A 25550-nucleotide genomic window follows, 5' to 3' on the forward strand; every position below is an offset into this window, starting at 1 on the left:
TGACCCTGATCCTGACCCTGACCCTGATCCTGATCCTGATCCTGACCCTGATCCTGACCCTGACCCTGATCCTGACCCTGATCCTGACCCTGACCCTGACCCTGACCCTGACCCTGACCCTGACCCTGACCCTGATCCTGACCCTGACCCTGATCCTGACCCTGACCCTGACCCTGTTCCTGACCCCGACCCCGACCCTGATCCTGATCCTGACCCTGACCCTGACCCTGATCCTGATCCTGACCCTGACCCTGATCCTGACCCTGACCCTGACCCTGACCCTGACCCTGACCCTGATCCTGACCCTGACCCTGACCCTGTTCCTGACCCTGACCCTGACCCTGATCCTGATCCTGACCCTGACCCTGACCCTGATCCTGATCCTGATCCTGACCCTGACCCTGACCCTGACCCTGACCCTGACCCTGATCCTGATCCTGATCCTGACCCTGACCCTGATCCTGATCCTGATCCTGACCCTGACCCTGACCCTGACCCTGATCCTGACCCTGACCCTGACCCTGTTCCTGACCCTGACCCTGACCCTGACCCTGACCCTGATCCTGATCCTGATCCTGACCCTGACCCTGATCCTGACCCTGATCCTGACCCTGACCCTGACCCTGACCCTGACCCTGACCCTGATCCTGATCCTGACCCTGACCCTGACCCTGACCCTGACCCTGACCCTGATCCTGATCCTGACCCTGACCCTGATCCTGATCCTGATCCTGACCCTGACCCTGACCCTGATCCTGATCCTGACCCTGACCCTGACCCTGACCCTGACCCTGACCCTGATCCTGACCCTGATCCTGACCCTGACCCTGATCCTGATCCTGATCCTGATCCTGATCCTGATCCTGACCCTGATCCTGATCCTGACCCTGACCCTGACCCTGATCCTGACCCTGATCCTGATCCTGTTCCTGATCCTGACCCTGACCCTGACCCTGATCCTGGTCCTGACCCTGATCCTGATCCTGATCCTGATCCTGTCCAGAGTTTATAAATATTAATATTGTCCTGCTTATCATGTGTCACAGAGTATATTGTATCTCCAACAGACATTACAAAAAATGGAGCTAATTCAGGTGTTATATTTGTTTACTATTAATTATTGAGCTGTGCTATAAGTCCATCCATTGCATCCCAGAATAAATGTATTTTTGCCTTCCTGCGATGAGTCTTACCTCCTTTTTTTAAAGCTCTTTCCTGCTCGACCCTTTAGTTCTTCAGCTTGTTGGTGTCCTGTACAATAACTGCCAACAAATTAAACCTGTGTCCCTAAATCCTCCGTTTTCCTGAGTTTCTGATTCATCTTTTCTGTTCAAAGCAACATTTCAACTTTTCCTTTATCTTAATGTCACATCACATATTTATCTGGACTGTTGCTGGTTTTTAAATTCATTTAAATGATTATATTTGTTTCTCTTTATATTCTTTTATGTATTTTAATGCTTCTTCCACTCCCTGCTGCAATGCTTTTATTTTATGTGAAGCACTTTGAACTGTTTTGTACATGAAATGTGCTATATAAATAAATTTGATTGATTGATTGATTTAAGTGGTTCTCTCACTTGTCTTTTTTCCCTTTGCTCATTTTACTATTCCCCTTCTATTTAATCTTTCCTTTTGTTAAATTATTATTAAGGCACCCTTACAGATATTATCTTAGAGAAAAATGTGTTTACAATAATAATAACTCACTTTGTGCAGCTTATCTACTCACTACTCAGCCCAAAGTAACTACCGCTGAAGTAATCTATTACTCACTACTCAGCCCAAAGTAACTACCGCTGAAGTAATCTATTACTCACTACTCAGCCCAAAGTAACTACCTGTGAAGTAAACTATTACTCACTACTCAGCCCAAAGTAACTACCTGTGAAGTAAACTATTACTCACTACTCAGCCCAAAGTAACTACCTGTGAAGTAATCTAAAATGTATGGCACTATACGGTTAAGTAGAAGGTTAAAGATTGACAGAAATATTCGATCTTCATAGAACAGAAAAGCACACTCCTTCTCAAATCTTTACTACCAAATCTTCTCTTAATTGTGTCATTCATGTATATAACTTGATAAATTGAAGTGAAACAGCTGTCCAACCTGTGACAGCATCACATTCAGGATGTGTTTGATCCTGTCAGCAGACACCATGCTGCAGACTTCTGGAGAGACGGGGAACTCTGACGGCTGCTTTACAGTCCTGTCCAGCTGCATATCATCATGGAAGATGAATGGGACCCACCGGTCTGTAAAAGAAATTTTGAATTTTGAATTCATTACGAAAGTAATTAAACATGAACATTTAAAAAGGTTCAGTTCATTTGTATCTGCTCACACACAGTGGTGCTGTTAGGCATCGCTGTGTCTCAGCCTATTTCATTAGTTCCATTCACAGCAAGAGGACAGAAGAGCCCAAATAGTGGCTTTCCTTCCACAGTGGACATACAATGTGTGTCTTTAAATCTCTGCAGTGAAACTTGCTTTACTTACACAAGCAGTTACAGATGTTTCTTCACTGAACCAAACTGAATCTTTTGCTTCTGCCTCAACAAAACTCTTGTTCTGATTGAGCTCCTGTCACTGTGCCATACCGTGTACAGCCACTTGTTTTTTTTGGACATTCTTCTCCTTGAATATTTTAGCTGCCAACGTTTTCCGTATGGGGCTATTCCAACTTATTTTTCTATTTAGATGTTCAAAGGTTGACAGTTCTCTCACTATGTGTCAAACTCATGGCCCGCGGGCCAAATGTGGCCCGCCACGTCATCTTATGTGGCCCGCGAGAGCTTAAGAGGTCTGATTGTCTAAAAACAAACAAGTCAAACACGTGCAGTGACCAAAAACTACATTTCCCACAATGCATGCAGATTATGTTACGCGCGAAGTGACGGCATCCCGCCACTGGACTGCAGTGTTTCCAAATCGATGCGATTTTCCCAACAAGTGGAATTAAGAAATACAAATAATGATCCCAAAATGTCCCGGAAGAGAAAAACTGATGCAGATGCCCTTCCATCTGCGTCAGTTTTTCTGTTTCCTGGAAAGATCGGAAGGCGAATAACACTTTTGTGTTATGAGGCGGTGGCGGTTGTCAAAGAGTACGATCTGCATCCGCATTCTGAGACTGAGTGTGCCGACATCAGGCATCAATAAAAACAACAAACTGCCCAAGAATTAAAAGCAGAATGTGTTCGCTAAAGCCACAACCGGAAACAATGCGGCAGCAAAAGCTAGCTTTGATATTTCAGGTTTGGAACAAACTAAATGTCATTACCTTTTTTTCTTTATTCACTTGAATAGTTTGATCGTTGGTTGATGGAGTTGATGTGGGTTTCATAACCTGACAAATTCAAAGGATTTATGATATAATAACAGAGCAACAAGCAAACATTTTTTTACATCTATGCAAATATATATATGTAATATTTGTAACTTGAATAAGTAATAAATCCAGAGTTATTTAACATTAAGGAGTAGTTACATTGATAAGTTGCATCTGGCCCTTTGAGGGCAGCGATTCTGCTGATGGGGCCCTGATGTGAAAATGAGTTTGACCCCCCTGCTCTACCCTGTCGTCTCCTCCCGACTCCGTCCATAAATCTGGAAAGCCACGTCTCTGACCTCTTCTCAGTTTCTCCATTTTAAAGCCTAAGAAAAGAAAAACACTCATTTATAAATGAATACTTGAAGTAGAAAAACCATGCTCAAATGCTAAAAAATTTATGGTTTAGAGATAAATCTCTAAACCATAAATTCTTGTAAATATCCCACTTTTCCTTATTGCTTGAGTTAATTTCCTTGATTTCCAAAATTATTATTTTCCATAGTAAGTATGAGTGGTCGCTGTCAACTGCGGCGGAGTATTTGGTTATAAACGGAAGAGAAGGAGACGGAACTGGAACTTTACCCTCCGGCTGACTCACAAACCCGGAGCGACACAAAAAAATATATGTGACCAGAATATATCTTTGAATGAAATTAAGAAAAGTATTAGTCAACTTAAAAACAATAAATCCCCTGGTAATGATGGTATTACAGGTGAATTTTACAAAGCATTACAAGATAACATTGCTGAATTTCTGTTGCAAGTATTTAAAGAAGCTATAGAGATAGGGAAACTCCCTACATCAGAGGTCTTCAACAGGGGGTCCGCGGAGGTACTGCAGGGGGGTCGCGAAATCTTTGGTTGATTAGACGATTTTTAACATTTAAAAACAGTTTTTTCTCACAAATTGTGTGCAAACGTGTGCCATCCACAGATGCTTTGAGGATTCATTGTCCCATCTACATGCATGTTTAAAGTTAAAATCTGTGGATTATTTGAACAGCTCAGTGTTGTATGCAAGATGTTTGTTTATAAATGGCAGTGGCACGGCCACCCTGTACCTTGCGCATGTTTAAAATAAAAACATGAATATATTAACCTGTGTATTATTTGAATAGCTTAGTATTGAATGTACAATAACAGAGTAGCTATGTTTATACACGGCATTAGGCCCTGTTAAATATAAAACACAATTGTATATCATATAAATAGTAGGGGGGTCCCTGCTCCAACTCTCCATCAGTTTGGGGGTCCCTGGTCGGAAAAACGTTGAAGACCCCTGCCCTACATCTATGTGCCAAGGTCTAATTACTCTGATACCTAAGCCTAATAAAGATTGCTTATTGATTGAAAACTGGAGGCCAATCACTTTAATTAACAATGATGCAAAAATATTTGCACATATTTTTGCACAACGTCTTAAGCTTTGTCTTCCTTCAATTATAGATGAATGCCAATCTGGGTTTATGAAAGGTAGACATATTAGTAATAATATTAGATTAATTTTGGATTTAATTGATTATCGAGAACTTTTGACTGACAACAGTTTTATTTTATTTATTGCTATATATAAAGCTTTTGATACAGTAAGACATAACACGTTATTTGATGTTTTAGATTTGTCAGGGTTTGGTCATTTCTTTAAGAAGGCTATCAAAACTTTATATAGTAATTGTAATAGCTCGGTGAAACTCCCAGGTGGTACCACTCACAGATTCAGCATATCTAGAGGTATGAAGCAAGGTGACCCTGCTGCACCATTTTTATTTATTTTAGTAATGGAAATGTTGACCATGCATTTATTTAACAACCCTTTTTAGGGCATTAATATCTCTGGTAAAGAAATAAAATGTTGCCAATTAGCTGATGACACAGCTATTTTCCTCAAGGATGAAATGCAGATAAAAAAGGTCATTAATTGTATCAAGGAATTTTCAAATATATCTGGACTGCACCTAAATCTTAAAAAATGTGCTCTCTTCCCACTAAAAGACAATTATACTGTTACTGAACTTGAAGGCATTCCCGTATCAGATAAGGTCACCTATCTGGGTATTAACATCTGTAAAGATCAGACAGAAAGAGTTAACTGCAATTTTCATCCTCTCATCCCTAAAATTAAAAACCGGTTTAAGTTATGGTTAATGAGAGACCTTTCTATTAAAGGACGCATATTACTTTCTAAAACGGAAGGTCTGTCTCGATTAGTTTATCCTGCTAGGGTTCTCGATACCCCAAAATCTTTTGTCAAAGAAGTAGACTCATCCTTATTTAACTTTATCTGGAAAAATAAACCACATTATCTAAACAGACAAATACTAAGTAACCCTTATGATCGTGGTGGACTAAATGCACTAGATTTTAACTCCTCTAATATAATGTTCAAAGTAAATTGGATCAAAGACTATATCAAAAACAAGAACAAGATATGGTACCTTATTCCAAACCTGGTCTTCCAAAAAGTTGGTGGTTTAGAATTCCTTCTTCACTGTAATTTCCAGGTCAATAAGCTCCCCATAAAGTTGTCTAATTTTCACAAACAAGTCCTCCTCTGTTGGCTTTTGACCTACACACACAACTTCTCACCTCACAAACAGATTATCTGGAACAATCATCTCATTACTTTTAAAAAGAAATCTATTTTTTTTGAAAATTGGATTAGTAATGACATCTTGTTTATTTCTCAGTTAATTAACAATCAAGGTTTGTTCCTTACATATTCAGAATTTTTAAATAAATTTGCTGTCCCAATTCAGCCTAGAGAGTACAGTATTGTATTTGATGCTATTCCTAATGGTTTTATGAGAATACTATCTCAAGCTCCCTGCGAGCAGTCTAATCCACACATCTACAGTAATCTATTTCTTAATGGTGTAAACATTAGAGATAGAAAATGTAATAATAAATGGTTAAGACAGATGATACAAATACCTGTTACTCCAAGGTGTAAAAGTTATTGGAATGGCTTGTTTGCCTATGTTGATTGGGATAAAATTTGGCCTGGCCTTAATAAATATGTACTAAATAATAAAGTCAAGGAAGTTTCATTTAAAATATTACATTTAATTTACCCCACAAACACACTTTTACAAAGATTCAAAATTGATCTGCCAGATTTATGTGTTTTCTGTGGTATTACGTCTGAATCTATTTGTCATTTATTTTACGAATGTTTTTACTCAAGATTTTTTTGGATTGAGGTTGAGCGTCTGTGTTGTGAGGTATGGTCTTGTCATGTTTCTTTAAGTATGAAAGATATTTTACTTTTCTTTGAAAGAGATGATTTTTGTGTACCGTATATCTTTATTTTAAATCTTTTTATAATCTTGGGAAAATACCATATTCATAAATGTAAATGGGGAGGAAGGAAACCATCTTTTGTTGCTTTCAAAAACGAACTCAAATTTTATTTGAACTCTTTAGAAGGACTGAACAGCCGAAATGCCGAAAGGACTATTGATTTAATGGCAACTTATATTTTTTTTCCTCTTTGAATTAGTTATTACACTGTACCCCGCCTTTACAATGTTTGTTTTTGATGTGTTGTTACAATAAAAAAAATAAATAAATAAAAAAATAAAAAAACCCGGAGCGACGAGGTGACGTAGGACGCACGGAGCGTTTCCCCCGTCACGTGACCAACGTGTGTTTGTCGCTGCCATGGCAACCGGGACGCTTTCCGCAGCAGAGACGATTTGAAGCGATCTGAGTCCGATTCAAGGATCCGAAATCAGACCTGAAGAGAAGAAGAGAAGAAGACAAGAAGACAAGAAGACAAGAAGACAAGAAGACAAGAAGACAAGAAGACAAGAAGAGAAGAAGAGAAGGGAGAAGAAGAGAAGAAGAGAAGCTGAGGATATGCTGCTCAGCGAGAAGGGACGGAAATGTCGCGAGATCAGCGGCCCGACGCCGAATTCAGTGGCTGTGGTGAGAAACAGGAAGTACAAGTACCACAGTGAGAGTACAGAGTACTGCGTTACAGCGGGAATATCTGTGTATGAGTACCAAGTACTGCGTTACAGCAGGAATATCTGTGTACAAGTACCACAGCGAGAGTACCGAGTACTGCGTTACAGCAGGAATATCTGTGTACAAGTACCACAGTGAGAGTACAGAGTACTGTATTACAGCGGGAATATCTGTGTACAAGTACCACAGTGAGAGTACAGAGTACTGCGTTACAGCAGGAATATCTGTGTACAAGTACCAAAGCGAGAGTACCGAGTACTGTGTTACAGCGGGAATATCTGTGTACAAGTACCACAGCGAGAGTACCGAGTACTGCGTTACAGCAGGAATATCTGTGTACAAGTACCACAGTGAGAGTACCGAGTACTGTGTTACAGCAGGAATATCTGTGTACAAGTACCACAGTGAGAGTACATTAAAGTACTTTAATGTACTTTAATGTGCTTTAAAGTACTTTAATTTACTTTGATGTACTTTGATGTACTTTAAAGTACTTTAAAGCCTCTGTCCTTTCTGTGGAACAGAGGGCCAGGCCCCCCCCGGCGAGGCCCGCGGACCACCTGGTTCTGCAGACCCAGAGACGGGAGGCGGCCCGAGACCAGGTCCTGGAGTCGAGCGGAGACCGGCGGAGCTGCGACATCAAGGCTTCGTGGCTGCAGAGCGGCGAGCGGCGCTTCCTGAGAGGAGACGTCCAGAGACGAGCGCGAGCTGCGCTGGAGCAGCACGAGTCCGACCTCCAGGAGCGGAGACGCAGGTTCCCCCCCGCCCGAGTCGCTCCGTCACCAGGGATGGGAATTGATAAGATTTTTACAATTCCATTTTCGATTCTGCTTAACGATTCGGTTCTTTGTCGGTTCCCTTATCGATTCTCATTTGGAGAAAAAGGACAACAAACCGTTCGATTAGCATCAACTTTGTTTAGTTTAGAAGTAACACGAGTCATGACCTCACAAACCCAACAACGGTGAGGTCCACATTGGTCTATCCTGGCCTGGGTAATTTAACTCTTCCCTGCTCTGGTGAAAGGAGAAGCTGGAGGTAGAGGTGAACTGGGGGTAGCACCACCAGCCTCTGGCTCTGAGCCAGTCAGGCTCTGTCTCTCATGATTTCATCTAAATGTAATGCCTGAGAAGGCATTCATTTAACCTTAACCGTTACTAACAGCAGCTTTTACAATCAGGCAAATGGTGCTAACATGATAGGCAGTGTTAGTTAGTTAGTTAGTTACCTGCAGTGTTACCCGAGGACATGCTAACGTTGCTAACGCTGCTAACGTTGCTGGGTTCAGATTCCCCAACGTTAGTCCGGAGCAGATCGAAAAACGCGACATTCATTCATAGTTATTGCATGTTGGTAGTATTTCCTCCCTTTGGTGAAATATTCACTTTGCAAGTTGCCCTGTTGTCGTCTTTTTTAGGGATGTGGAACCAAACTTTCGAGCGTTTGTACCGCTTGGGCGCCATGTTTACTGTTGGCTGCTGGCTGCGCTGGACTCGCCACGCAACGCTGCGTGGTGACGTCATTCGCGCCCACTGGAATCGATAAGGGAATCGTTTGCAAAAATCGCCAAACGATTCCATGGAATTGAAACACTGGGAACCGGTTCTGGATTCCCATCCCTATCTGTCTCTGTTCTGTAGCGGTTCTGCCTGTAAAGCGCGTCCTGTGGTCCTCTGATTCTGGTTCTGCTGCAGCTGTGGCGTCTCCTTCTGTTTCAGGCTCGGGCGGCTGCTGGAGGAGGAGGAGCGGCGGCTCCTGCAGGAGATGGAGGAGAAGAAGGAGACGCCGGAGGGGAGACGAGCAGAGATGAAGGAGAGACTCAAAGTCCTGCGGGAGAGAAGAGAGACGGAGAGGCAGCAGCTGGTGTCAGAGCAGCTGGAGCGGCTGTTCAGGTCCAAACTGTTCGGACTCTGGGACCGTGTTAAACAATGGTTACACTCTGGTTACACACTGGTTACACACTGGTTACACACTGGTTACCCACTGGTTAAACACTGGTCATTGCTGTTTATCACTGATTAACACTGGTTACCATTGGTTACCACTGGTTAAACACTGATTACCCCTGGCTACCACTGGTTAACACTGGTTACCATTGGTTAAACACTGGTTACCACCGGTTCCACTTGTTACATCTGGTTACAACTGGTTAAACACTGGTTACCACTGGCTACCACTGGTTACCATTGGTTAAACACTGGTTATCACTGTTTAACACTGGTTACCATTTGTTAAACACTGGTTACCACTGGTTAAACACTGATTACCCCTGGCTACCACTGGTTAACACTGGTTACCATTGGTTAAACACTGGTTACCACTGGTTCCACTTGTTACATCTGGTTACCACTGGTTAAACACTGGTGACCTCTGGTTAAACACTAGTTACCACTGGTTACCTCTGGTTACCTCTGCTTAAACACTGGTTTCCTATGGTTACCACTGGTTACCTCTGGTTAAACACTGGTTATCACTGTTTAACACTGGTTACCATTTGTTAAACACTGGTTACACACTGGTTACCCCTGGCTACCACTGGTTAAACACTGGTTACCACTGGTTCCACTTGTTACATCTGGTTACCACTGGTTAAACACTGGTTACCTATGGTTGAACACTCGTTACCACTGGTTATCATTGGTTAAACACTGGTTACCACTGGTTCCACTTGTTACATCTGGTTACCACTGGTTAAACACTGGTTACCTCTAGTTACCTCTGGTTAAACACTGGTTACCTCTGGTTACCAGTGGTTAAACACTGGTTACCTATGGTTAAACACTGGTTACCTCTGGTTACCTCTGGTTAAACACTGGTTACCTCTGGTTAAACACTGGTTTCCTATGGTTACCTCTGGTTACCATTGGTTAAACACTAGTTACGCCAGTTAAACATCCGTCAGAGCAGGCTGAAAGTTAAAGGACTGAAGTTATCTTCAGTCTGAACTGAACAAAGCTCCACTTTGTGTCGGGGCAGAGCCCATCTGATCAGCTCTGAAGGTTTCTGTCCTTCACCACTTCCTCTGAACAGTCGCAGTCGGTTTAAGCGTGACTCTAAAGCTCTAAATAAAAAAAATGTTGAACCTGCTTCAGATGGTGGGTTAGGGTTAGCATGGGTAAAGGCTCTAACATAGTTGCCGCGTCTGCTAGCGCGAGCGGTGTTGATGACGTCACGATTTCGTGCCCGCTATGTATAGTGGCGCAAGTCGATGCGCCAGTAGTTGCAATTTTCTCCGTCACAGAGGTGGCGCTGCTACGTCAAGGTTACCGCTACTCTACAACCACGAAAGTGGAGAAGAAAACAATGCCGGTGTCAAGAGCAGGAACACTGCCATTAATGCTGCTGCTGCAGTATTCGGATCATTTTATTTTTTTAATTCAGTTAAAAGAGGTGAAGGTCTGAAGCCCCCGGCATCAACAGAGTCTCTGCCCTCTTCTTTGCCTTCACGTATCTGTCCCGTAGCTTCTTCCACACATTCTTACAGAACTCTCCCTCTTTCCCCAAAGTTCTGCCCATCTCTGTGCACCAGTTTGGGGAGTTTACGTGCTCCCTGTGCTGTTTCACTGCAGTTTCATACAGCTGCCTGTACAAACGCACCTCCTGACTGAGCCCGGTCTCACATCGGTCCATCCGGTCTGTTGTTGTTGGCGCCGCCAAGTTACAAAAGTCGACTGGTGCACGACAACGCGCTGCGCCGTCTTTTCAAGGGAAGCGCCATGCCTGAAACGTCATTATGACGTCACGGTCCGCCACCGCCGTGACAGACGCGTCAACCATGCTAGCGCCTTAACTCCGGCTTAAGTGTCCGTTTAAGATCTCCTACGTGGGTGAAAACAGGAGCGAGCAGAAACATGTGGGTGGCAGACGGCCTGAGAACAGGACGCTGGAACTGAAAGGCTCGGTGCTGTTTTCAGGCAGCAGTGTGAGGAGCTGCGCAGCGTCCAGAGCAGACGCAACGAGCGGCAGGTGTGTCTGGAGCGAGCCGCTCAGGTGAGGAGCAACCAGGCGCAGCGGCAGCAGCTGCAGCAGGAGGAGCGGCTGTTCCAGCAGCTGTGGGAGGCCGACCGCCGAGCCAAAGAGGAGCAGGAGAGTCTGCGCCTCCAGAGGCGGCGGCAGGGAGACGGCGAGCAGCTGCGCGTCCTGAGGAGTCAGACGGAGGAGGCCGAGCGGCGGAGGCAGCAGGAGGCGGAGCTGAGAGAGGAGGAGGCCCGGCTTCTGGTCTGCTCCTCACTCTGCAGCTAAAACACACTCAGACAGGAAGCTGGCACACTCAGGAAGCCTCTCTGTTTCTACCCTTATCAAATAGATTTGTCTTATTAATGCTTCACTAGGAGGAAAACTTGGTCATATTCAAATGGTCTATGAAGACCTATTACCACTGTATCAGCCTTAATATGTCCTCTCAGATGAAAGTTTTTTATCCAAGTTAAATAATAGACTTTAAAATACTCCCATTAAATTTATAGACCGAACAGCTTAGTACTTAGTATAGAAAAGATTTGTTATCATTCATTATATCAACCGTTCTATTGTTAGCTATATTTTTTAAATGCCTCCTTTTAGAGGAAAGTTTATCCATATTTGTTAGCTTTTGTTAGTTTACTCAAATCACCTGTTATAGTTATACCAATCCTACTATTAGCTAAATTTACTTTTGCTCGTTATAGTTATACCAATCCTACTATTAGCTAAATTTACTTTTGCTCTGTTATAGTTATACCAATCCTACTATTAGCTAAATTTACTTTTGCTCTGTTATAGTTATACCAATCCTACTGTTAGCTAAATTTACTTTTGCTCTGTTATAGTTATACCAATCTTACTATTAGCTAAATTTACTTTTGCTCTGTTATAGTTATACCAATCTTACTATTAGCTATATTTACTTTTGCTCTGTTATAGTTATACCAATCTTACTATTAGCTATATTTACTTTTGCTCTGTTATAGTTATACCAATCTTACTGTTAGCTAAAAATTACCTGATTGATGTTTTGTATCTGTATTTCTGTTTGATTTTTTGACGTTTTTATTTCTGTATTTCTGTACTGTGTTGTGGATCGCCTTGTTGCTGAAAGGTGCTATATAAATAAATTTCTCTTCACTCTCTGTGGCAGCGGCAGCAGCAGCAGACGCAGCTCCTGCAGCAGCAGCGGCAGCAGCAGCTGAAGCTGCAGCAGCAGCAGAACCGGCGCCGGCAGCTGGACCGAGGCCTCCGGCTGAAGATGAAGCGAGTGGCCCGAGAGCAGCAGGAGGAGCTGCAGCTGGACCTGAGCATCCTGGAGCAGCTGCTCCAGCAGGAGACGGACCAGAGGCAGGAGGCCGCCCAGAGGAAGGTAAACGCAGCCCACAGGCTCCCTCTGAGTCAGGATCCAGAGATCCACCTCAGCTCCTGGTCCTCTGAGTCCAGATCCAGAGATCCACCTCAGCTCCTGGTCCTCTGAGTCCAGATCCAGAGATCCACCTCGGCTCCTGGTCCTCTGAGTCCAGATCCAGAGATCCACCTCAGCTCCTGGTCCTCTGAGTCCAGATCCAGAGATCCACCTCGGCTCCTGGTTCTCAGTTAAACTGATGAATCATCATACTAAATACTGCATACTACATACTGCATACTACATACAACATACTGCATACTACATACTGCATATTACATACTACATACTGCATACTGCATACTACATACTGCATACTGCATACTGCATACTGCATATTACATACTACATACTGCATACTGCATACTGCATGCTACATACTACATACTGCATACTGCATACTGCATACTGTATACTGCATACCGCATACTGCATACTGCATATTACATACTACATACTGCATACTGCATACTACATATTACATACTACATACTGCATACTGCATACTGCATACTGCATATTACATACTACATACTGCATACTACATACTGCATACTGCATACCGCATACTGCATACTGCATACTGCATATTACATACTACATACTGCATACTGCATACTGCATGCTACATACTACATACTGCATACTGCATACTGCATACTGTATACTGCATACCGCATACTGCATACTGCATATTACATACTACATACTGCATACTGCATACTACATACTGCATACTACATACTGCATACTGCATACTGCATATTACATACTACATACTGCATACTGCATACTACATACTGCATACTACATACTGCATACTGCATACTGCATATTACATACTACATACTGCATACTGCATACTGCATGCTACATACTACATACTGCATACTACATACTGCATACTGCATACCGCATACTGCATACTGCATATTACATACTACATACTGCATACTACATACTGCATATTACATACTACATACTGCATACTGCATACTGCATGCTACATACTACATACTGCATACTACATACTGCATACTGCATACCGCATACTGCATACTGCATATTACATACTACATACTGCATACTGCATACTGCATGCTACATACTACATACTGCATACTACATACTGCATACTGCATACCGCATACTGCATACTGCATATTACATACTACATACTGCATACTACATACTGCATACTGCATACCGCATACTGCATACTGCATATTACATACTACATACTGCATACTACATACTGCATATTACATACTACATACTGCATACTGCATACTGCATGCTACATACTACATACTGCATGCTACATACTACATACTGCATACTACATACTGCATACTGCATACCGCATACTGCATACTGCATATTACATACTACATACTGCATACTACATACTGCATACAGCATACCGCATACTGTATACTGCATACTGCATACTACATACTACATACTGCATACTACATACAACATACTGCATACTGCATACTGTATACTGCATACTGCATACTACATACTACATACTGCATACTACATACTACATACTGCATACTACATACAACATACTGCATACTGCATACTGCATACTGCATATTACATACTACATACTGCATACTGCATACTGTATACTGCATACTGCATATTACATACTGCATACTGCATACTACATACTACATACTGCATACTGCATACTGCATACTACATACTGCATACTGAATACTGCATACTGCATACTTCCATACTTCCATACTACATACTACATACTGCATACTACATACTACATACTACATACTACATATTGAATACTACATACTACATACTGCATACTGCATATTACATACTACATACTGCATACTACATACTACATACTGCATACTACATACTACATACTGCATACTGCATACTGCACACTACATACTGCATACTGTATACTGCATACTGCATACTTCCATACTTCCATACTTCCATGCTACATACTACATACTGCATACTACATACTACATACTACATACTACATACTACATACAACATACTGCATACTGCATACTGCATATTACATACTACATACTGCATACTGCATACTGTATACTGCATACTGCATACTGCATACTACATACTGCATACTACATACTGCATATTACATACTACATACTGCAAACTGCATACTGCATACTGCATATTACATACTACATACTGCATACTACATACTACATACTGCATACTGCATACTACATACTGCACACTGTATACTGCATACTTCCATACTTCCATACTTCCATACTACATACTACATACTGCATACTACATACTACATACTACATACTGCATACTACATACTGCATACTACATACTACATACTACATACTACATACTGATCGATCAGACAGTATGCAGAGCGTTTACCCACAATGCATCTCGCTCCTGCCCGAGCCGAAATCAGCCGGCATGAAGCTGATTTCTCTTAAGCTCTAAACTCTGTAAACTTTAGCAACATTTGAAACATTTTCAGGTGAGAAAGTAGTCGTTTAGATCCCCAACGTGTTGAAAACCTGACAAAATACCGGCTGTTTACAATTTTGTTCCCACGAATTCGGCGCTACTAAAGCTAGCCGCAGTGAGCAACGCACTTCCTGTTATTTTCACAAAATAAAATACCTGTTGCCTTTTATCATAGGGAAAGTCATTACCATACAATTGGTGCTTTTGTTTTGAAAACAGGAAGTGAACCTACCCTCGTTGTAGCTAGCTTGAAACTGACGTTTTGACAGGAAATGACGATCGGCGACGTCACGTTACGTTGCATCTTGGGTAGTTTGAGTATGAGAAGTAACCTCATGATGCATACCCAACATTTAGGAGAATCTAGTATGCATCCGGGAAAAAAGTCAGTATGAGTATTTTGGTTTGGAACACAGCCATGGTGACAAAAACTGCAGGAAGAATACTGTTTTCTTCAGGAAACAGAAGCAGAAAGAACCGGATTGTTTCTCCGGTTCCAGCCGGTGAGGAAAGGTTTTCAGGAGTGTGGCTCTGTGTTCAGGTGGAGCTGCGGGAGGAGCAGAGCAGGTACCGGCACCACCTGTCCCAGGAGCTGCAGAGGCAGCGGGCGGAGGAGCAGGAGGCGGAGCTACTGATGGAGGCGGAGCTGAAGGAGGCCTGGATGAAGCGCGAGCAGCAGAACCGCCTGCGGACAGAGGCCAGAACCCGCCTGATGGAGCAAGTGATGGAGGCCCGGCGCCTGCAGGTCCAGAACCAGCGTAAGAGAACCCAGTTCCTGTGTGTGTCCATGTGGGCGGAGCCTCTGGTGTGTGTCCATGTGGGCGGAGCCTCTGGCTGAGTGCTAGAAAGAGGAGCTTCATCACAATCTGTTCCAGCTCGGTCACCCCTTCATTCCTCAGATGGACCAGTCCTGAACTCTATGTGTGTGTTTGTGTGTGTGTGTGTGTCTGTGCGTGTGTGTGTGTGTGTGTGTGTGTGTGTGTGTGTGTGTGTGTGTGTGTGTGTGTGTGTGTTCAGTGGATGTAAACCTGCAGAAACAGGCTGAGCTGCAGAAGGAGAGGGAGGAGCTGAGTGGAGCCGCCGAGGAGGTGAAGCTGAAGGACGAAGAGGAGAGAAGACGGTACGTCAGCCGCAGGACATGTTGGTGTTGTTTCCTGCTGTTGCTGTTTCTTGTTGTTGTTGTTGTTATTTCCTGTTGCTGTTTCCTGTTATTATTGTTGTTGTTGTTGTTGTTTCCTGTTGCTGTTGTTATGTCCTGTGGTTGTTTCCTGTTGTTGTTGTTGTAATTTCCTGTTATTGTTTCCTGCTGCTGTTGTTGTTGTTGTTTCCTGTTGTTTTTGTTGTTTCCTGTTATTGTTGTTCTTGTTGTTGTTTCCTGTTGCTGTTGTTGTTTCCTGTTATTGTTTCCTGTTGCTGTTTCCTGTTGTTGTTTCCTGCTATTGTTTCCTGCTATTGTTTCCTGTTGTTGTTGTTGTTTCCTGTTGTTCTTTCCTACTGTTGTTGTTGCCTGTTGCTTTTATTGTTTCCTTTTATTGTTTCCTGTTGTTGTTGTTGTTGTTATTTCCTGTGGTTGTTATTTCCTGTTGCTGTTTCCTGTTATTGTTATTGTTGTTGTTGTTGTTGTTTCCTGTTGCTGTTGTTGTTTGTTGTTGTTGTTGTTGTTGTTGTTATTTCCTGTGGTTGTTTCCTGTTGTTGTTGTTGTTATTTCCTGTTATTGTTTCCTGCTGCTGTTGTGGTTGTTGTTTCCTGTTGTTTTTGTTGTTGTTGTTTCCTTTTGCTGTTGTTGTTTCCTGTTATTGTTTCCTGTTGCTGTTTCCTGTTGTTGTTTCCTGCTGTTGTTTCCTGCTGTTGTTGTTGCCTGTTGCTTTTATTGTTTCCTGTTGTTGTTTCCTGCTGTTGTTGTTGCCTGTTGCTTTTATTGTTTCCTGTTGTTGTTGTTGCCTGTTGCTTCTATTGTTTCCTGTTGTTGTTGTTTCCTGCTGTTGTTTCCCGTTGTTTCCTTTTGTTGTTGTCGCCTGTTGCTTTTATTGTATCCTGCAGTTGTTGTTGTTTCCTATTGTTGTTTTTGTTTCCTGTCATTGTTTCCTGTTGTTGTTTCCTGTTGTTGTTGTTGTTTCATGTTATTGTTTCCTGTTGTTGTTTCCTGCTGTGTGACATCACTCTCCCTGCAGCCATAGACAGGCAGCGGCGGCGTACAGGGCTGACCTGTTGTTGTTTCCTGTTGTTGTCTCCTGTTGTTTCCTGTTGTTGTTTCCCGCTGTTGTTGTTATTGTTTCCTGTTGTTGTTTCCTGTTGTTGTTTCCTGCTTTTGTTTCCTGTTGTTGTTGTTGCCTGTTGCTTTTATTGTTTCCTGTTGTTGTTGTTGTTTCCTGCTGTTGTTTCCCGTTGTTTCCTTTTGTTGTTGTTGTTGTTTCCTATTGTTGTTTTTGTTTCCTGTCATTGTTTCCTGTTGTTGTTCCTGTTGTTGTTGTTGTTTCATGTTATCGTTTCCTGTTGTTGTTTCCTGCTGTTGTTTCCTGCTGTTGTTTCCTGCTATTGTTTCCTGTTGTTGTTTCCTGCTGTTGTTGTTGCCTGTTGCTTTTATTGTTTCCTGTTGTTGTTGTTGTTGTTATTTCCTGTGGTTGTTGTTATTTCCTGTTGCTGTTTCCTGTTATTGTTGTTGTTTCCTGTTGCTGTTTCCTGTTGTTGTTTCCTGCTGTTGTTTCCTGCTGTTGTTGTTGCCTGTTGCTTTTATTGTTTCCTGTTGATGTTGTTGTTTCCTGTTGTTGTTTCCTGCTGTTGTTGTTGCCTGTTGCTTTTATTGTTTCCTGTTGTTGTTGTTGCCTGTTGCTTCTTTTGTTTCCTGTTGTTGTTGTTGTTGTTTCCTGCTGTTGTTTCCCGTTGTTTCCTTTTGTTGTTGTTGCCTGTTGCTTTTATTGTTTCCTGCAGTTGTTGTTGTTTCCTATTGTTGTTTTTGTTTCATGTCATTGTTTCCTGTTGTTGTTGTTGTTTCATGTTATTGTTTCCTGTTGTTGTTTCCTGCTGTGTGACATCACTCTCCCTGCAGCCATAGACAGGCAGCGGCGGCGTACAGGGCTGACCTGTCGTTGTTTCCCGCTGTTATTGTTATTGTTTCCTGTTGTTGTTTCCTGTTGTTGTTTCCTGCTTTTGTTTCCTGTTGTTGTTGTTGCCTGTTGCTTTTATTGTTTCCTGTTGTTGTTTCCTGCTGTTGTTTCCCGTTGTTTCCTTTTGTTGTTGTTGCCTGTTGCTTTTATTGTATCCTGCAGTTGTTGTTGTTGTTTCCTATTGTTGTTTTTGTTTCCTGTCATTGTTTCCTGTTGTTGTTCCTGTTGTTGTTGTTGTTTCATGTTATCGTTTCCTGTTGTTGTTACCTGCTGTGGGACATTATCTCCCTGCAGCCACAGACAGGCGGCGGCAGCGTACGGGGCTGACCTGTTGTTGTTTCCTGTTGTTGTCTCCTGTTGTTGTTTCATGTTGTTGTTTGCTGTTGTTGTTTCCTGCTGTTGTTGTTTCCTGTTGTTGTCTCCTGTTGTTTCCTGTTGTTGTTTCCCGCTGTTGTTGTTTTTGTTTCCCGTTGTTGTTCCTGTTGTTGTTTCCTGTTGTTGTTGTTTCCTGTTGTTGTCTCCTGTTGTTTCCTGTTGTTGTTTCCCGCTGTTGTTGTTTTTGTTTCCCGTTGTTGTTCCTGTTGTTGTTCCTGTTGTTGTTTCATGTTGTTGTTTGCTGTTGTTGTTTCCTGCTGTTGTTGTTGTTTCCTGTTGTTGTTTCCTGTTGTTGTTGTTGTTTTTGTTTCCTGTTGTTGTTCCTGTTGTTGTTTCCCGTTGTTGTTTCCTGTTGTTGTTTCCTGCTGTTGTTGTTTCCTTTTGTTGTTGTTGTTCCTGTTGTTGTTTCCCGCTGTGTGACATCACTCTCCCTGCAGCCACAGACAGGCGGCGGCGGCGTACGGCGCTGACCTGCAGGCTCAGATGAAGCAGCAGCAGCAGCTTGGCAGCGAGCAGAGAGCTCAGGCTCTCAGGGAGCATCAGCAGGGGCTGATCCTGGAGCAGCTCTACAATCACAAGAAAGACCAGATCCTGTCCACACCTGAGAGTCACTCCACCAACCCCCATCCTTTCAGGAGGGCTGAGAGATCCAGGTTAGGGTTACCCTAACCCCAAGTCTGCAGAGGCAGACCGAGAGAAACTTTATCAATAAACACAGAGAGAAGCTTTGATCTGCAGGTTTTACTGACTGATGAAACACTGGTTACACACTGGTTACACACTGGTTAAACACTGGTTACACACTGGTTAAACACTGGTTAAACACTGGTTACACACTGGTTACACACTGGTTACACACTGGTTAAACACTGGTTACACACTGGTTACACAATGGTTAAACACTGGTTACACACTGGTTACACACTGGTTACACACTGGTAAAAAACTGGTTACACACTGGTTAAACACTGGTTACACACTGGTTAAACAGTGGTTACACAATGGTTAAACACTGGTTAAACACTGGTTACACACTGGTTAAACACTGGTTAAACACTGGTTAAACACTGGTTACACATTGGTTAAACACTGGTTACACAATGGTTAAACACTGGTTACACACTGGTTACACACTGGTTAAACACTTGTTACACACTGGTTAAACACTGGTTACACATTGGTTACACACTGGTTAAACACTGGTTAAACACTGGTTACACATTGGTTAAACACTGGTTACACACTGGTTAAACACTGGTTACACACTGGTTAAACACTGGTTAAACACTGGTTACACACTGGTTAAACACTGGTTACACACTTTTTAAACACTGGTTAAACACTGGTTAAACACTGGTTAAACACTGGTTACACACTGGTTAAACACTGGTTAAACACTGGTTACACACTGGTTAAACACTGGTTAAACACTGGTTACACACTGGTTAAACACTGGTTACACACTGGTTAAACACTTGTTACACACTGGTTAAACACTGGTTACACACTGGTTAAACACTGGTTACACACTGGTTAAACACTGGTTAAACACTGGTTACACACTGGTTACACACTGGTTAAACACTGGTTACACACTTTTTAAACACTGGTTAAACACTGGTTACACACTGGTTAAACACTGGTTACACACTGGTTAAACACTGGTTACACACTGGTTAAACACTGGTTAAACACTGGTTACACACTGGTTAAACACTGGTTAAACACTGGTTACACACTGGTTAAACACTGGTTACACACTGGTTAAACACTGGTTAAACACTGGTTACACACTGGTTAAACACTGGTTACACACTGGTTAAACACTGGTTAAACACTGGTTACACACTGGTTAAACACTGGTTACACACTGGTTAAACACTGGTTAAACACTGGTTACACACTGGTTAAACACTGGTTAAACACTGGTTACACACTGGTTACACACTGGTTAAACACTGGTTACACACTGGTTAAACACTGGTTACACACTGGTTAAACACTGGTTAAACACTGGTTACACACTGGTTAAACACTGGTTACACACTGGTTAAACACTGGTTAAACACTGGTTACACACTGGTTAAACACTGGTTAAACACTGGTTACACACTGGTTAAACACTGGTTACACACTGGTTACACACTGGTTACACACTGGTTAAACACTGGTTAAACACTGGTTACACACTGGTTACACACTGGTTAAATGCTGGTTAAACACTGGTTAAACACTGGTTACACACTGGTTACACACTGGTTACACACTGGTTAAATGTTGGTTAAACACTGGTTACACACTGGTTAAATGCTGGTTAAACACTGGTTAAAGACTAGTTAAGCAATAGTTAAACACTGGTTAACACTGGTTAAACAATGGTTACACACTGGTTAAACACTGGTTAAACACTGGTTAAACATTGGCTAAAGATTAGTTACACTCATTAAACATTGGTTAAAGACTAGTTAAAGATTAGTTAAAGATTTGGTAGAGACTAGTTAAGCACTGGTTAAACATTGGCTAAAGACTAGTTACACTTATTAAACACTGGTTAAATGCTGGTTTAGAGGGAGTTAACTGGTGACAGACCAGAACCCTCTAACAGACATGCTTCAGACCCGTTCAGCTGCCTGTTGGAGCTGATCCAACCCGCCCTTCTTCTTCTTCTTCTCTGGACAGTGAAGGATAAAACACAGAGTGAGTGAAACACACTGACTCAGAGTGTGTGTGACCAGGTGAGTTACCTGCAGGATGGTTGGGTAATGTTTACAGAGGGAGATCCAGGCTGAGCCTTCTGTTGGGAAAGAACAGCTGAGTCACTGGTCCTGAACATCCCATCAGCAGATGTTCCAGATGTTTTCAGCTCTGCTGATGAACAGCTGCCCGCTGCAGAGCTCATTCTTTTCTTTGCTCTGTAAAAGTCCCGCGGTTAGTTTGAGTGGAGCAATGATAACGAGCGCTGTGGAAACATGTCTGCTGCCCCGGAGCGTTCAGCTCATGGAAGAAGCCGGATCAGACTCAACATGTTCTGCTGTTGGGAAACACTCTGACGCCTGGCGACGGGCGGACGCCACGACAAACAAATCAACAACAAAACAAGCCTTCAGTTATCAGGCCCCTCTCTGTGGAACCAGCTGCCAGTTTGGGAGGCAGAGCCTTCAGTTATCAGGCCCCTCTCTGTGGAACCAGCTGCCAGTTAGGGAGGCAGAGCCTTCAGTTATCAGGCCCCTCTCTGAGGAACCAGCTGCCAGTTTGGGAGGCAGAGCCTTCAGTTATCAGGCCCCTCTCTGTGGAACCAGCTGCCAGTTTGGGAGGCAGAGCCTTCAGTTATCAGGCCCCTCTCTGAGGAACCAGCTGCCAGTTTGGGAGGCAGAGCCTTCAGTTATCAGGCCCCTCTCTGTGGAATCAGCTGCCAGTTTGGGAGGCAGAGCCTTCAGTTATCAGGCCCCTCTCTGTGGAACCAGCTGCCAGTTTGGGAGGCAGAGCCTTCAGTTATCAGGCTCCTCTCTGTGGAACCAGCTGCCAGTTTGGGAGGCAGAGCCTTCAGTTATCAGGCCCCTCTCTGTGGAACCAGCTGCCAGTTTGGGAGGCAGAGCCTTCAGTTATCAGGCCCCTCTCTGTGAAACCAGCTGCCAGTTTGGGAGGCAGAGCCTTCAGTTATCAGGCCCCTCTCTCTGTGGAACCAGCTGCCAGTTTGGGAGGCAGAGCCTTCAGTTATCAGGCCCCTCTCTACCTTTAAGACCAGGCTTAAAACTTTCCTTTCTGATAAAGCTGATAGTTAGTGATGGCTCAGGTGATCCTGAAACATCCCATAGTTAAGCTGCTATAGGCCCAGCCTGCTGGGGGAGCTCCCATGATGCACCTCTCCATGTACGTGTGACATCATTGTTGTCATTAACTTGTGTTTCTCGGGCTGTGTTCGAAACCGCCTACTTCTCCTACTACCTTTAACTTTTTTTAAGTTCCCGGATGCATACTAGATTCTCCTAAATGTTGGGTATGCATCATGAGGTTACTACTCATACTCAAACTACCCAAGATGCAACGTAACGTGACGTCGCCGATCGCCATTTCCTGTCAAAACGTCAGTTTCAAGCTAGCTACAACGAGGGTAGGTTCACTCCCTGTTTTCAAAACAAAAGCACCAATTGTATGGTAATGGCTTTCCCTATGATAAAAGGCAACGGGTATTTTATTTTGTGAAAATAACCGGAAGTGCGTTAGCTCACTGCGGCTAGCTTTAGTAGCGCCGAATTCGTGGGAACAAAATGGTAAACAGCCGGTATTTTGTCAGGTTTTCAACACGTTGGGGATCTAAACGACTACTTTCTCACCTGAAAATGTTTCAAATGTTGCTAAAGTTTACAGAGTTTAGAGCTTAAGGGAAATCAGCTTCAGGCCGGCTGATTTCAGCTCGGGCAGGAGCGAGATGCATTGTGGGTAAACGCTCTGCATACTGTCTGATCAATGAGTATATAGTATGGAAGTATGTAGTATGTAGTGTGTAGTATGTATTATGTAGTATGCAGTATGTAGTATGCAGTATGGAAGTATGTAGTATGTAGCATGTAGTATGTAGTATGTAGTATGGAAGTATGTAGTATGCAGTATGTAGTATGGAAGTATGTATGTAGCATGTAGTATGTAGTATGTGGTATGTTGTATGGAAGTATGTAGTATGTAGCATGTAGTATGTAGTATGTAGTATGCAGTATGTAGTATGAAGTATGGAAGTATGGAAGTATGTAGTATGTAGCATGTAGCATGTAGTATGTAGTATGTAGTATGCAGTATGTTGTATGTAGTATGTAGTATGTAGTATGTAGTATGGAAGTATGCAGTATGTAGCATGTAGTATGTAGTATGTAGTATGTAGTATGTAGCATGCAGTATACAGTATGTAGTATGTAGTATGTAGTATGTAGTATGCAGTATGCAGTATACAGTATGTAGTATGCAGTATGTAGTATGTCGTATGCAGTAGGCGGTTTCGAACACAGCCTCCCTCTCAGCAGGTATCTCTGGCCTGGTGTTACAGTGTTTGTTGTCCTCTCTTTCCTGTCCTCTCATTCATCAGCTGGTCCAGGCAATGGTTCCTGGTTCTGGTTCTGATGGAGGTTTCAAGTTTCAAACCTGTTTTTTAAACTGTTTCTGTATGAATTGGACTAATTGGGAGCTTAATAAACTGGATTATGACAGTGTTACAGTGAATCAGACTCTAATTGGCTTGAATTGTTATCTCTGGAGCTCCTGAGATGACATTTGTTGTGATTTGGGGCTTTATAAATAGACCTGAGTGGGAGTTCCCAGGGTTCCTTTGTGCCCTGAGCAGGCTGTGAGATAAAGCCTGTGGGTGGAGCGGCGGGTGAACGGCTCATACCTGCAGCAGGAGTGGTGGGGAGTGGACTCATTATCTGCTGTGGGAATAACGCTGAGCTCAGAATTACGCCGAGCTCAGACAGGTCTGGGACCTGCTGCCTCCCGCTCTCTGGATCTGGAGCTTCTCCCACCGAGGACCGACCGGCCAGCAGGATGGCCGCTGATTATTACCCCTACAGCAAGGTGAGGTCCTGGGGGGGGCATATCTGAGGGGTCAGGGAGGAGGGCAGCTCTGCGGGTCAATGTTCACACACATCAGCCAGCATTACATCACACTCTGATAACACTCGGCTCGATTTAAAACACGCAGTTCAGACGCCGGCTCGGATTTTTCAATCGTTCCCTTTTAAGGCGAGACAAAAACAGGGATTTTTCATGCAGTGGTCAATTTTTAGATTTTGGGCCAGTCTACCACCTTCATTTATTTCAAAACATAAATTAAAATGTTTATTTCATCACATTATCTTTAATGGCGGCAGTACGTTTTGCACAAATTTACCAAAATGAATTCTCCTATTTAAATCTTTAAATGCCGTTTTCTCAAAATCAGTTTTTGGTATTTTTCCAGTATCAATATCTCAGCCTATGGAGCACCTACTAACACCAAACTTTCCAGTTATACACTTAGCAGTATTCTGAAGATATTTACAGAAGGATTTGTTGATAAATCATTCCTGGCCTGATTTATGAGACAGTAAAATCAGAAAATATGGCGAAAATCAATGTTTTTTAGGCTATGGACAGTATCAATATCTCAGCCTATGGAGCACCTACTAACACCAAACTCTCCAGTTATACACTTAGCAGTATTCTGAAGATATTTACAGAAGGATTTGTTGATAAATCATTCCTGGACTGATTTATTTGACATTATAATAAAAAAATATGGCAAAAATTGATGTTTTTTAGGCTATGGACACTATTTTTTGATTTCCTAAGAAAGGAAAGCAGATATCCTGAATATCTGCAATATCTGTAATTTTCTTTTCATTTTGTGTGTAAACAAAATGAAAAAAGAATTTTGCACCTGGCTTTATCATATGTTCAGATCTATCTTCCGGAAATATCTGCAAATGTGCGCATATTTAATGAGATAATGACTAATTTGCATAATTAAACATACAAATTTCTAAAACTTATAATACATTTTTTTTCATACTTGTATAAGTAATAAACTGAGGAAGTTTCATGGTGATATCTATTATTTTAAAATATTACCCTATTCACCTGTAGTGTCTCGCCTTAAAATCGGCCGGAGGAAAAAAGAATAATCAGCATCAACGTGTAAAGATTTAAAGATTAAAAGAACTGAGAGAATCACTTTAAACCTAAACCTAGAGGAAACAGTTCGGCATCTGAAATCAACAACTTGCTCTCTGGACATAATTCCATCCGACTTTTTAAAAACTGTTTTTACCTCAGTAGAAAGTGATCTCCTACGAATAGTTAACAGCTCACTGGCATCAGGCATTTTTCCCAAGTCACTAAAGACAGCTGCCATT

General features: G+C 42.6%; 2 protein-coding genes across 3 annotated transcripts in view; both read left to right on the top strand.

Moving 5' to 3' along the window:
• Positions 1–7335: 7335 nt before the first annotated feature.
• cfap53 (cilia and flagella associated protein 53) lies at positions 7336–19398 on the top strand. Its single transcript, XM_075456499.1, has 8 exons — positions 7336–7737; positions 7832–8061; positions 9026–9199; positions 11222–11525; positions 12424–12642; positions 15731–15947; positions 16207–16309; positions 19107–19398. The coding sequence occupies exons 1-8, from the start codon at positions 7336–7338 to the stop codon at positions 19336–19338; spliced, it is 1881 nt and encodes a 626-aa protein (XP_075312614.1). The 3' UTR covers positions 19339–19398.
• Positions 19399–24113: 4715 nt separating this feature from the next.
• Positions 24114–25550, top strand: part of myo5b (myosin VB) — a 57143-nt gene continuing 55706 nt past the window's right edge. Inside the window, exon 1 of one of the 2 annotated variants that reach the window (XM_075456309.1) lies at positions 24114–24231. In XM_075456309.1, the coding sequence (XP_075312424.1) occupies positions 24202–24231 (30 nt within the window). In that variant the 5' untranslated portion in view covers positions 24114–24201. The remainder of the gene's footprint in view (positions 24232–25550) is intronic. The other variant, XM_075456311.1, reaches the window with a different exon arrangement.

The sequence above is a fragment of the Odontesthes bonariensis genome, chromosome 22, assembly GCF_027942865.1.
Source record: "Odontesthes bonariensis isolate fOdoBon6 chromosome 22, fOdoBon6.hap1, whole genome shotgun sequence".
NCBI lineage: Eukaryota > Metazoa > Chordata > Actinopteri > Atheriniformes > Atherinopsidae > Odontesthes > Odontesthes bonariensis.